This window comes from Zophobas morio, unplaced genomic scaffold (assembly GCF_036711695.1).
Source record: "Zophobas morio isolate AGI-343-1 ecotype UQ-CSIRO unplaced genomic scaffold, CSIRO_AGI_Zmor_V1 ptg000054l, whole genome shotgun sequence".
Classification (NCBI taxonomy): domain Eukaryota; kingdom Metazoa; phylum Arthropoda; class Insecta; order Coleoptera; family Tenebrionidae; genus Zophobas; species Zophobas morio.
The window spans coordinates 3,277,626-3,289,985 of NW_026972159.1; the positions used below are offsets into that span (position 1 = coordinate 3,277,626).

Below are 12,360 nucleotides of genomic sequence, written 5' to 3' on the forward strand. Positions count from 1 at the left end.
TTCAATTTCGGCATTTTTCAATTTGTCGATTTTTCAGTTTTTCGATTTTTCGAATTTTCAGGTTTCTAATTATTCAATTTTTCGATTTTCAAAATTTTTCGATTTTTTCAATTATTCGTATTCTCGATTTTTCAGTTTTTGGATTGCAAAATTTTTCTGCCATTTTTCAGTTTTTCGATTTTTCAATTGATCAATTCTTCGATATGTGAGGATTTTTTAACATTTCGACTCTTAAATTTTTCAATTTCCCGATTTTTCGATTTTTGGTTCTTCAGTTTTTCAATTTTTTTGATAGTTTTCAATTTTTGATATTTCGATTTCTCAATTTTTCGCCTTTTCGACTTCTTGGTTTTATAAAAATCAATGATTTTGAACATTGAAAAATTGAAAACCGAAATAATTTTTCAATTTTTCGATGTTCAAAATCTTTGATTTTTCAATTGTTCGATTTTGCAATTTTCCAGTTTATCAAGATTTTGATGTTTCGAATTTTCGGTTATTCAATGTACCAATTTTTCGATTTTTAATTTTTCGATTTTATGCTATTTCGATTTCTCAATTTTTTTATTCTTCGTCCTTTCCATATTTTGATTTGATTTCTGGATCTTTTAAGTTTGCGATGTTTAGATTTTCCGATTCGTCGGTTTTTCGATTTTTCCTCTTTTTTTGGCTTTTCGATTTATCAAGGTTTTTCGAGGTTTCGAGTTCTCACCTTTTCGATTTGCCGATTTTTCAAAATTCAGTTTTGGGATTTTTTAATTTCTCAATTTTTCAGTTTTTTGATTTTTCACTTTTTCGATTTTTTAATTTTAAAATTCCTTAATTTTTCGATTCTCGAATTTTTCAATTTCTGGATTTATCGAGATTTGGTTTTTTGGGTAGTTCAATTTCAGAATTTTTCGCTTTTTCAATTTTTTGTTTTTTGGATATATCGTTTTTTGTATTTAAAATTTTCAAATTTTTCAATTTTTAATTTTTCGATTTTATGCTATTTCGATTTCTTTTTCTGTTTTTGACTTCTCGACTTTTCGATTCATGGATCTTCCAATTTTTCCATATTTCGAATTTTCAATTTTTTGATTTCCTAATTTTTTGAGATTTTAGTTTTGGAATTTTCCAATTTCTAGATTTTTTAGTTTTTCGATTCTTCAATTTTTACATTTTTTTGATGTGTCGATTTCCTTATTTTTTAATTTTTAATACTTAATTAAAAATTTAATAAATTTTCAACCTCTCGTTTTCGATTTTTTAATTTTTTCGATTTCTCAATTTTTCAGCATTTCAATTTTGGAAATTCTTCAATTTCTGGATTTATATTTTAATTCTCCAGTTTTTTAAATTTTAAATTTTTTGATATTTCGATTTTCTGATTTCGATTTTTCGATTTTTGATTTTTCACTTTTTCGATATTTCTACTTTAAGAGGAGGATTACCTCTCCCAGAATAAAAAGAATTTTTCATATAAAGTCGCGATCTTTTCTATAGAACCACTCCCTAGTGTAAATTTTCAAAATTTGTTTGGTGTAAGTGACCTTGACGTGTTTCTGGGGGAAAACATATGTGTCAAAAATTTGACAAGTTAGATGGCCCCATTGTCAATGTAGATATTTTATTTTAATAAATAGATGAACAGAACATACAGTCTGCACGGGATACAGTGCGGCATAGCTGAGGGTAACCGAAACATTCGTGTTGTGCTAGTTTCGATTGCCATGTCAACTACCGCTACCAACCGCGTTCGGCGTAAAGTACTAGATGACAGGGCTACCAACTTGACTTTTTATCGAGTGGTTCCGTAGAAATGACCGCTACTGTATTGTAAATAACAATAACACAGTAGATCTAAATTCTCCTAACGCCTTTGCTTTTTTTTTTTTGTTTAAACCAAACTAGGATTAAATACAAATAAATTATCTATAACATTACAGAAAAAATGAGAAGTTTAAAATTCGTTATCCCGATTATCAGATAAGTGTTTCATCTAACCCAGTCTAAACTTACGAAATCCTAGTCTCAGATTTCAAATCTTCACACAGCGAAATGAAATCTATTCTCCTGTCAATCTTCTTCATTCTTTTTACCTATGGTAATTATACTTCTACTAAACATGCTATGGGTACTTTCACCAGTACTTAACATTAGTTTCAGCCGACGAATCCCACACCTGGACCCAATTTCCAGCCATCATAGCCGTAGCAAAACAACAATCCTTGGTAAAATCTTCACTGTCATCTAGATAACACAAATTGTCTTTGTTATTATTTTAAAGACGTCACTAGTTCAAGCTATCGATTGTGATTAAGACATTAACAACGAAATCAACTACAGCGTTGATGATCCCAGTAAGTAGGTACTTGAACCAAAGTACCTCAATCATCGAATTTTTTAGCTGGTTACGTCCACATTGATTCCGTGAGTGGTTTAATCACTATTGATCCGATCAATAGCGACGAATCCAACGGCCAGATAACGTTCAATGTCACCGCCTACGAGGCAATAAACCCAGAATCATCCATCATTGGTACCATTTTGGTTCTATTTTATGGCAACAAAATGTAGATACATATTTGTTAAAAATCAAAATCCGCTTGATTCTAACTGACTAATTTCTAAACCAACGCTATCGCACTTAGCGATTATGAGATAAACGAAATCCACCAGATTACAGATGAGGCAATTATCGAGAGTAGTAAAAATTGAGTTCTTTAGTTCAGTCGCGTTGAAAATGAATAAACTTGTAGTTTTCGCCCTTTTTACCCTTCTTTCAAGTGGGCAAGTCCAACTTGGTGCCACAGTCAATGAGGGGCCGGTACTAAAAGCAGAGGATTGCTACATGCCGGTAAATTTTTTTTAGTTTGGTACCAACACTCAATGAATTCCTATTAATCCACCAGGAAGGTGTACCCATAACCAAAAAAAACTCCTCATGTGAGTACACCATAAGTAGTGCCGAAGGACACTTAGCTAACATCACTTTCACCATAGAAGGAGCTCCGGTAAGTTTAGAGTACGTACGATCACGAAGTACACATTTTTTAGAACGCCGGTGATATTTTCGAAATGCGGTACTTACAACCACCTGGAAACATGAGTACGACCAAAATTATCTTCTTGGTACTGAAAGACAACCAAATTCTGGATTATGAAACCCAGACACGGTTTGACATCACCGTACTTGCTGAGGTAATTTGAAGACGGGGTTGAACAGTACTGATACGTACCTTTCAGGGTGCTAGCGAAAAAGTACCCATTACGGTGTACGTATACCAAGCGCCGGTGTTGATCGATTTTCCAAGCATTGTGGAAATTGAAGAAGAGCAAGACAATACGGTACTCTGATGACTATTTTAAGTATTTTAACGAGTAAAATTGTCTTGCAGACGTTGACCATATCAGGTACAGCAGGCGGTGGACATGCTCCCGGTAACATTAGTATTAGCGTTATTCGCTCCACATTCTCTCATTTAAAATTAGGCCATGGAATAAACACCTTGGACATTGTAGTACCAACAATTGACAGAGAGATGCTGCACAGTTTTGCCGTCTATGTGGAGGCGAAATATTACGAAGCACCGAATCGGGCTGTAGCTGGCAAGTCTTTCAAAGTAAACGTGATCGATATAGACGACAATCCGCCAAAAATAAAAGTACCAGGGCCTAGGCAAATCGAAGTCACGGTACCTCAAAATGCCACAAGTGTGTTTGTTACAAACTTTACAGTCAGTGACCCAGATCAAGTAAATTAAATAAATATTATAAAATTAATGGTACTAACTAACAACAACACAGGACCAAAATTCTGCGTTTTCTGTTAGTCTGAGCACCCCTGACTTCCAGTCACTTTTTCAACTGTCAGCTTCAAGTGGTGTGGGTGAAGAGACTTTTGATATAACCGTTGATCCAACGAAGGTGCATGACAGTGACGGGATTTGGAACACCTTCGTGGTGGAGGTACTTCTCGTACTATTTCTTCCAATGAGTAAAATTTGGGTTTCAGTTGCACGCCAAAGGGGTCAATAATGAAAACTTTGAAGATTCGTTGTCGATAATTGTTACCTTAAACAACCCAAATTCGGCGAGTGCGGCTTTGGGTACTGCTTCGGCTATATTTTTCTCAATACTTGTAAATAAGGTGGTACCTTTAATATTTTTTTAATAAATGTATGTAATTAGCAAATTTTATTGAGTGAATCTCGTTCCTAATCAGGTTTTACGAATGCTTGATATTATACTTTGACTATTTCTGATTTATCTTATCTCTGTTACAGGAGTTAAAATAGTGTCGTTATGACTTCCTAAAAGTTTTTTTTCGTGTCGGCCTCGTAACAAAAAAACACTTGTGTTTATCAATTCCTTCGAAAAGTATTACGGTTTTTGAATGGAAATGCAGATAACGTTAAGTTGACAGACTTGTATTGATGATCAATATATATATACGTTAATATTACGATTTAGTTTTTAATTATCACGGTTTTTTATTAATAAAATGTACTAATCCGAATGGTTTTTGATTTGATGTTATTGGGCCTCAATTTTTACTTTTCGTGTTTAAGCTAAGAATAATAAATGTTATTTAAATGTCAAAAATTAACATAGGTTTATGAATCTGTATTGAATTTCTAGCCTAGATATCGAGTTTTGGCAAAAAAATCAAAATTGTGCAACGATTTTTCGACTTCTTGAATTTTCAACTTCAAATTTCTCAGTTTTTCAGTTTTGGGATTTTTCAGTTATTCGATTCCCAATTACTCGACTTTTTTTATATTCAATTCTCCAATTTGACAATTTTTCAATTTGTGGTGTCTCTAAATTTCCTATTTCTCAAGTTTTGACATTTCGACTTTTAGGTTTTCCGATTTTGTTATTTTCTCATATTTCGATCAATGTTTAGAGATTTCAATTTCGGGATTTTTCAATTTCTCGATTTTTAATTTTTTCAAATTTCCGATTTTTCACGTTTTTGATTTTTCAATTTTTCGATTCTGAAAATTTTTCAATTTCCCGATTTTTTTGTTTTTGGATTGCTAAAGTTTTCTTCGATATTTCAGTTTTTCGATTTATCAATTTTTCGATATTTGAGTTTTGGGATTTTTCAACATTTTCAACTCTATTCTTCGATTTCTCGCTTGTTTCGATTTTCAGTTAATCGATTTTTCTGTTTTTCAATTTTTCGACTTTTTAAATTTTCCATCCATTTTCAAAATTTTCGATATTTCGACTTTCCAATTTTTGATATCCTAATTTTTCGAGATTTCAGTTTTGGAATTTTCCAATTTCTCGATTCTTCACTTTTTCAATTCTTCGTTTTTCTCTTTTTTTTTAATTTTTCAATTTTCTACTTTTTTTAATGTTTCGATTTCCCTATTTTTTAATTTTTAATACTTATTTAACAAAAAAATATTTTTTTTATTTTTAACATTTTTCGAGATCCGATTTTTCAAAACTTCGATTTTTCAAGTTTTTAGCATATCAATTTTAGGAATTTTTCAATTTCTTACTTTTTCATTTTTTCGATTTCTATACTTTTCCATTTTCAGTTCTTCGATTTTCCTATTCTCCAGTTTTTTCATTTTTCAATTTTTGACGTCTCTAAGTTTCCGATTTCTCGATTTTTTGACTTTTCGACTCTTTAAATTTTTCGAGTTTTTGATTTTGCCATATCTCTACTTTTCGGTGTTTCGACCTCACAATTTTTCGAGATTTCAATTTCGGGATTTTTCAGTTTTTCGATTTATCTATTTTTCGATATTTGAGTTTTGAAATTTTTCAACATTTTCACTCTTAAATTTTTCGATTTTCAGTTGTTCAATTTTTCTATTCTTCAATTTTTCAACTTTTTTCAATTTTCAACTTCTCGATTTTTTTTTGATTCCCCAATTTTTCGATTTTTCAAATTTTTGACGTCTGTAAATTTCCGATTTTACAATTTTTTTGACTTTTCGACTTTGAGGTTTTCCGATTTTTTGATTTTCCCATATTTCGGCTTTTCGATGTTTCGATTTCACAATTTTTCGAGATTTCAATTACGGGGTTTTTCAATTTCTCGATTTTATCAGTTTTTCGATTTTTCGCATTTTCAGGTTTTTAATCTTTCAATTTTTCAACTTTTAAAATTTTTCGATTTTTCAATTTTTCGAATTTTCGACTTTTCAGTTTTTAGATTGCTAAATTTTTCTTCGATTTTTCAATTTTTCGATATTTGAGTTTGAAATTTTTCAACATTTTCACTCTTAAATTTTTCAATTTTCGACTTCTCGATTTGTTTTCGTTTCTCCAATTTTTCGATTTTTCAATTTTTTGACGTCTGTAAATTTTCGATTTCACGATTTTTTTGACTTTTCGACGCTTAGATATTTCGATTTTTTTATTTTCCCATATCTCGACTTTTCGGTGCTTCGACCTCACAATTTTTCGAGATTTCGATTTCGGGATTTTTTAATTTGTCGATTTTTCAGTTTTTCGAGTTTATGGAATTTTTATATTTTTAATTTTTCAATGTTTGATTTTTAAAATTTTTCGGTTTTTCGAATTCTAGATTTTTCAGTTTTTAGATTGCTAAATTTTTCTTCCATTTTTCAGTTTTTCGATTTTTCAATTTATCAATTTCCTATATTTGAGTTTTGGGATTTTTCAACATTTCGACTCTTCAATTTTTCAATTTCCCGATTTTTCGATTTTCTGTTCGATTTTTCTATTTTTCAGTTTTTCGAACTTTTAAAATTTTGAGTTTTCAATTTTTGGATGTTTCGATTCCTCGATTTTTCGCTTTCACGACTTCTTGATTTTAGATATTTCGGTTTTTCAATTTTTAAAATTTTTGATTTTTCAATTTTTCAGTTTATCGAGATTTTGATCGATTTTATCGATTTGTGTTGTTGTTATTCAATGTGCCAATTTTTCAGTTTTTTTTTTATTTTTCAGTTTTTTTTTTCAATTTGTCGATTTTTTTTAACCTTAAATTTTCCAATTTTTCTAATTTTATTTTTTTGGTTTTTCAATTTTTCGATATTTTGATGTTTCCATTTTTTCATGTTTCAATTTTTAGATGTTTAAATATTCCGATTCTTCGGTTTTTCGAGTTTTCAACTTTTCGGCTTTGCGATTTATCGATCTTCCAATTTTTCGATGTTTCGAGTTTTTAATTTTTCGATTTTCCAATTTTTCACAATACAGTTTTGGGATTTTTTAATTTCTCAATTTTTCAGTTTTCGATTCTTCAATTTTTCGATTTCTCGATTTTTCAGTTTTTAGATTGCTAAATTTGTCTTCCATTTTTCAATTTTTCTGTTAATCAATTTTTCGATATTTGAGTTTTGGGATTTTTCAACATTTCGACTCTTAAATTTTTCAAGTTCCCGATTTTTCGTTTTCAGTTCTTCGATTTTTCAATTTTTCGAATTTTTAAAATATAGTTTTTGATGTTTCGATTTTTCGGCTATTCAATGTGCCAATTTTTCGATTTTTCATTTTTTTCGGATTTATCTTTTTTTTAATTTTAAATTTTCCGATTTTTCAATTTTTAATTTTTCGATTTTATGCTATTTCGATGTTTCAATTTTTCGATTTTTCGTCTTTTTGAGCTTTTCGATTTATCAATCTTTCAATTTTTCGATTTGATAATTTTTCAAAATTCAGTTTTTGGATTTTTTAATTTCTCAATTTTTCAATTTTTCGATTCTTCAGTTTTTTGATTGTGCACTTTTTCGATTTTTAAATTTTAAATTTTTTTAATTTTTCGATTCTCGAATTTTTCAATTTCTGGATTTATCGAGATTTGGATTTTTGGATGGTGACAAATAAATTATCTATAACATTACAGAAAAAACGACAAGTTTAAAATTTGTTATCCCGATTATCAGTTAAGTGTTTCATCTAACCCAGTCCGGACTTACGAAATCCTAGTCTCAGATTCAAATCTTCACACACCGAAATGAAATCTATTCTCCTGTCAATCTTCATTCTTTTTACCTATGGTAATTATATTTCTACTAAACATGCTATGGGTACTTTCACCAGTACTTAACCTTAGTTTCAGCCGACGAACCCCCCACCTGGACCCAATTTCCAGGCATCATAGCCGTAGCAAAACAACAATCCACGGTAAAATCTTCACTGTCATCTAGATTACACAAATTGTCTTTGTTATTATTTTAAAGACGTCACTAGTTCAAGCTATCGATGATGATTCAGACATTAACAACGAAATCAACTACAGCGTTGATGATCCCAGTAAGTACTTGAACCAAAGTACCTCAATCATCGAATTTTTTAGCTGGTTACGTCCACATTGATTCCGAGAGTGGTTTAATCACTATTGATCCGATCAATAGCGACGAACCCAACGGCCAGATAACGTTCAATGTCACCGCCTACGAGGCAATAAACCCAGAATCATACATCACTGGTACCATTTTGGTTCTATTTTATGGCAACAAAATGTAGATACATATTTGTTAAATATAAAAATCCGCTTGATTCTGACTGACTAATTTCTAAACCAACGCTATCGCACTTAGCGATTATGAGATAAACGAACATCCACCAGATTACAGATGAGGCAATTATCGAGAGTAGTAAAAATTGAGTTCTTTAGTTCAGTCGCGTTAAAAATGAATAAACTTGTAGTTTTCGCCCTTTTTACCCTTCTTTCAAGTGGGCAAGTCCAACTTGGTGCCACAGTCAGTGAGGGGCCGGTACTAAAAGCAGAGGATTGCTACATGCCGGTAAATTTTTTTAGTTTGGTACCAACACTCAATTAATTCCTATTAATCCCCCAGGAAGGTGTACCCATAACCAAAAAAAACTCTTCATGTGAGTACACCATAAGTAGTGCCGAAGGACACTTAGCTAACATCACTTTCACCATAGAAGGAGCTCCGGTAAGTTTATGAGTACGTACGATCACGAAGTACACATTTTTTAGAACGCCGGTGATATTTTCGAAATGCGGTACTTACAACCACCTGGAAACATGAGTACGACCAAAATTATCTTCTTGGTACTGAAAGACAACCAAATTCTGGATTATGAAACCCAGGCACGGTTTGACATCACCGTACTTGCTGAGGTAATTTGAAGACGGGGTTGAACAGTACTGATACGTACCTTTCAGGGTGCTAGCGAAAAAGTACCCATTACGGTGTACGTATATCAAGCGCCGGTGTTGATCGATTTTCCAAGCATTGTGGAGATTGAAGAAGAGCAAGACAATACGGTACTCTGATGACGATTTTAAGTATTTTAACCCAAAGTGTCTTGTAGACGTTGACCATATCAGCTAGAGAAGGCGGTGGACATGCTCCCGGTAACATTAGTATTAGCGTTATTCGCTCCACATTCTCTCATTTAAAATTAAACCACGGAATAAACACCTTGGACATTGTAGTACCAACAATTGACAGAGAGATGCTGCACAGTTTTGCCGTCTATGTGGAGGCGAAATATTACGAAGCACCGAATCGGGCTGTAGCTGACAAGTCTTTCAAAGTAAACGTGATCGATATAGACGACAATCCGCCAAAAATAAAAGTACAAGGACCTAGGCAAATCGAAGTCACGGTACCTCAAAATGCCACGAGTGTGTTTGTTACAAACTTTACAGTCAGTGACCCAGATCAAGTAAACTAAATAAATATTATAAATTTAATGGTACTAACTAACAACAACACAGGACCAAAATTCTGCGTTTTCTGTTAGTCTGAACACCCCTGACTTCCAGTCACTTTTTCAACTGTCAGCTTCAAGTGGAGTGGGTGAAGAGACTTTTGATATCACCGTTGATCCAACGAAGGCGCATGACGGTGACGGGATTTGGAACACCTTCGTGGTGGAGGTACTTCTCGTACTGTTTCTTCCAATAAGTAAAATCTGGGTTTCAGTTGTACGCCAAAGGGGTCAACAATGAAAACTTTGAAGATTCGTTGTCGATAATTGTTACCTTAAAGAACCCAAATTCGGCGAGTGCGGCTTTGGGTACTGCTTCGGCTATATTTTTCTCAATACTTGTAAATAATGTGGTACCTTTAATATTTGTTTAATAAATGTATATAATTAGCAAATTTTATTGAGTGAATCTCGTTCCTAATCAGGTTTTACGAATGTTTGATATTATACTTTGACTATTTCTGATTTATCTTATCTCTGTTACATAAGTTAAAATAGTGTCGTTATGACTTCCTAAAAGTTTTTTTTCGTGTCGGCCTCGTAACAAAAAAACACTTGTGTTTATCAATTCCTTCGAAAAGTATTACGGTTTTTGAATGGAAATGCAGATACGTTAAGTTGAAAGACTTGTATTGATGATCAATATATATATAAGTTAATATTACGATTTAGTTTTTAATTATCACGGTTTTTTATTAATAAAATGTACTAATCCGAATGGTTTTTGATTTGATGTTATTGGGCCTCAATTTTTACTTCTCGTGTTTAAGCTAAGAATAATAAATGTTATTTAAATGTCAAAAATTAACATAGGTTTATGAATCTGTATTGAATTTCTATCCTAGATATCGAGTTTTGGCAAAAAAATCAAAATTGTGCAACGATTTTTCGACTTCTTGAATTTTCAACTCCAAATTTCTCAGTTTTTCAGTTTTGGGATTTTTCAGTTATTTGATTCCCAATTACTCGACTTTTTTTTATATTCAATTCTCCAATTTGACAATTTTTCAATTTGTGATGTCTCTAAATTTCCTATTTCTCAAGTTTTGACTTTTCGACTTTTAGGTTTTCCGATTTTTTTATTTTCTCATATTTCGATCCATGTTTAGAGATTTCAATTTCGGGATTTTTCAATTTCCCGATTTTTAATTTTTTCAATTTTCAGATTTTTCACGTTTTTGATTTTTCAATTTTTCGATTCTGAAAATCTTTCAATTTTTGGATTGCTAAAGTTTTCTTCGATATTTCAGTTTTTCGATTTATCAATTTTTTCGATATATATGAGTTTTGGGATTTTTCAACATTTTCAACTCTATTTTTCAATTTCTCGCTTGTTTCGATTCTCAGTTCATCGATTTTTCTGTTTTTCAATTTTTCGACTTTTTAAATTTTCCATCCATTTTCAAAATTTTCGATATTTCGACTTTTCAATTTTTGATATCCTAATTTTTCGAGATTTCAGTTTTGGAATTTTTGCAATTCCTCGATTCTTCACTTTTTCGATCCTTCGTTTTTCTCTTTTTTTTAATTTTTCAATTTTTTACTTTTTTTAATGTTTCGATTTCCCTATTTTTTAATTTTTAATACTTATTTAATAAAAAATGTAAAATTTTTTTATTTTTAACATTTTTCGAGATCCGATTTTTCAAAACTTCGATTTTTCAAGTTTTTAGCATATCAATTTTGGGAATTTTTCAATTTCTTACTTTTTCAATTTTTCGATTTCTATATTTTTCCATTTTCAGTTCTTCGATTTTCCCATTCTCCAGTTTTTCGACTTTTCAATTTTTGACGTCTCTAAGTTTCCGATTTCTCGATTTTTTTACTTTTCGACTCTTAAATTTCTCGACTTTTTGATTTTGCCATATCTCTACTTTTCGGTGTTTCGACCTCACAATTTTTCGAGATTTCAATTTCGGGATTTTTCAGTTTTTCGATTTATCTATTTTTCGATATTTGAGTTTTGAAATTTTTCAATATTTTCACTATTAAATTTTTCAACTTTCGACTTCTCGATTTGTTTTCGATTCTCCAATTTTTCGATTTTTCAATTTTTTTTATTTTTAGATATTCGATTTTTTTATTTTCCCATATCTCGACCTCACAATTTTTCGAGATTTCAATTTCGGGATTTTTCAATTTGTCGATTTTTCAGTTTTTCGAGTTTATAGAATTTTTATATTTTTAATTTTTCAATGTTTGATTTTTAAAATTTTTCGATTTTTCGAATTCTAGATTTTTCAGTTTTTAGATTGCTAAATTTTTCTTCCATTTTTCAGTTTTTGGATTTTTCAATTTATCAATTTCCGATATTTGAGTTTTGGGATTTTTCAACATTTCGACTCTTCAATTTTTCAATTTCCCGATTTTTCGATTTTCTGTTCGATTTTTCTATTTTTCAATTTTTCGAACTTTTAAAATTTTGAGTTTTCAATTTTAAACGACTTCTTGATTTTAGATATTTCGGTCGGTTTTTCAATTTTTTTAATTTTTGATTTTTCAATTTTTCAGTTTATCGAGATTTTGATCGATTTTATCGATTTGTGTTGTTGTTATTCAATGTGCCAATTTTTCAGTTTTTTTTCAATTCATCGATTTTTTTTAACCTTAAATTTTCCAATTTTTCTAATTTTAATTTTTTGGTTTTTCAATTTTTCGATATTTTGATGTTTCCATTTTTTCATGTTTCAATTTTTA

General features: G+C 30.8%; 3 protein-coding genes across 10 annotated transcripts in view; 2 read left to right on the top strand and 1 right to left on the bottom strand.

Annotated features, from left to right (window-relative positions):
• LOC135142880 (cadherin-87A) overlaps window positions 1-12,360 on the bottom strand; it is a 280,747-nt gene that overhangs the window by 244,762 nt on the left and 23,625 nt on the right. The window lies entirely within an intron of this gene.
• On the top strand, window positions 1,967-4,177 carry LOC135142886 (protocadherin beta-14-like). 4 transcript variants are annotated; one of them, XM_064074683.1, is made up of 11 exons: window positions 1,967-2,086; window positions 2,143-2,213; window positions 2,270-2,342; window positions 2,390-2,839; window positions 2,895-2,996; window positions 3,040-3,183; window positions 3,229-3,330; window positions 3,381-3,423; window positions 3,475-3,737; window positions 3,790-3,951; window positions 3,998-4,177. In XM_064074683.1, exons 4-11 carry the CDS (start codon window positions 2,669-2,671, stop codon window positions 4,154-4,156), a joined length of 1,146 nt encoding a protein of 381 aa, XP_063930753.1. In that variant the 5' UTR covers window positions 1,967-2,086; window positions 2,143-2,213; window positions 2,270-2,342; window positions 2,390-2,668; the 3' UTR covers window positions 4,157-4,177. The 4 variants fall into 4 exon arrangements, with proteins under 4 accessions (XP_063930753.1, XP_063930752.1, XP_063930755.1 ...); XM_064074686.1 differs by having other exon boundaries at window positions 1,968-2,086; window positions 2,390-2,686; window positions 2,742-2,839; window positions 3,381-3,737; XM_064074682.1 differs by having other exon boundaries at window positions 3,381-3,737.
• On the top strand, window positions 7,867-10,043 carry LOC135142870 (protocadherin beta-4-like). 4 transcript variants are annotated; one of them, XM_064074653.1, is made up of 11 exons: window positions 7,867-7,973; window positions 8,030-8,100; window positions 8,157-8,229; window positions 8,273-8,723; window positions 8,778-8,879; window positions 8,924-9,067; window positions 9,113-9,214; window positions 9,262-9,304; window positions 9,386-9,618; window positions 9,671-9,832; window positions 9,879-10,043. In XM_064074653.1, the coding sequence occupies exons 4-11, from the start codon at window positions 8,553-8,555 to the stop codon at window positions 10,035-10,037; spliced, it is 1,116 nt and encodes a 371-aa protein (XP_063930723.1). In that variant the 5' UTR covers window positions 7,867-7,973; window positions 8,030-8,100; window positions 8,157-8,229; window positions 8,273-8,552; the 3' UTR covers window positions 10,038-10,043. The 4 variants fall into 4 exon arrangements, with proteins under 4 accessions (XP_063930723.1, XP_063930720.1, XP_063930721.1 ...); XM_064074650.1 differs by having other exon boundaries at window positions 9,262-9,618; XM_064074651.1 differs by having other exon boundaries at window positions 8,036-8,100; window positions 9,262-9,618.

Coding starts and splice junctions, on each gene's coding strand:
- LOC135142870 (XM_064074650.1), top strand. CDS start 8,553: ATGAGGCAATTATCGAGAGTAGTAAAAATTGAGTTCTTTAGTTCAGTC. Junction 8,724..8,777: donor CAGAGGATTGCTACATGCCG/GTAAATTTTTTT, acceptor TTAATCCCCCAG/GAAGGTGTACCCATAACCAA. Junction 9,068..9,112: donor ACATCACCGTACTTGCTGAG/GTAATTTGAAGA, acceptor CGTACCTTTCAG/GGTGCTAGCGAAAAAGTACC.
- LOC135142886 (XM_064074682.1), top strand. CDS start 2,669: ATGAGGCAATTATCGAGAGTAGTAAAAATTGAGTTCTTTAGTTCAGTC. Junction 2,997..3,039: donor TCACCATAGAAGGAGCTCCG/GTAAGTTTAGAG, acceptor CACATTTTTTAG/AACGCCGGTGATATTTTCGA. Junction 3,952..3,997: donor GGAACACCTTCGTGGTGGAG/GTACTTCTCGTA, acceptor TTTGGGTTTCAG/TTGCACGCCAAAGGGGTCAA.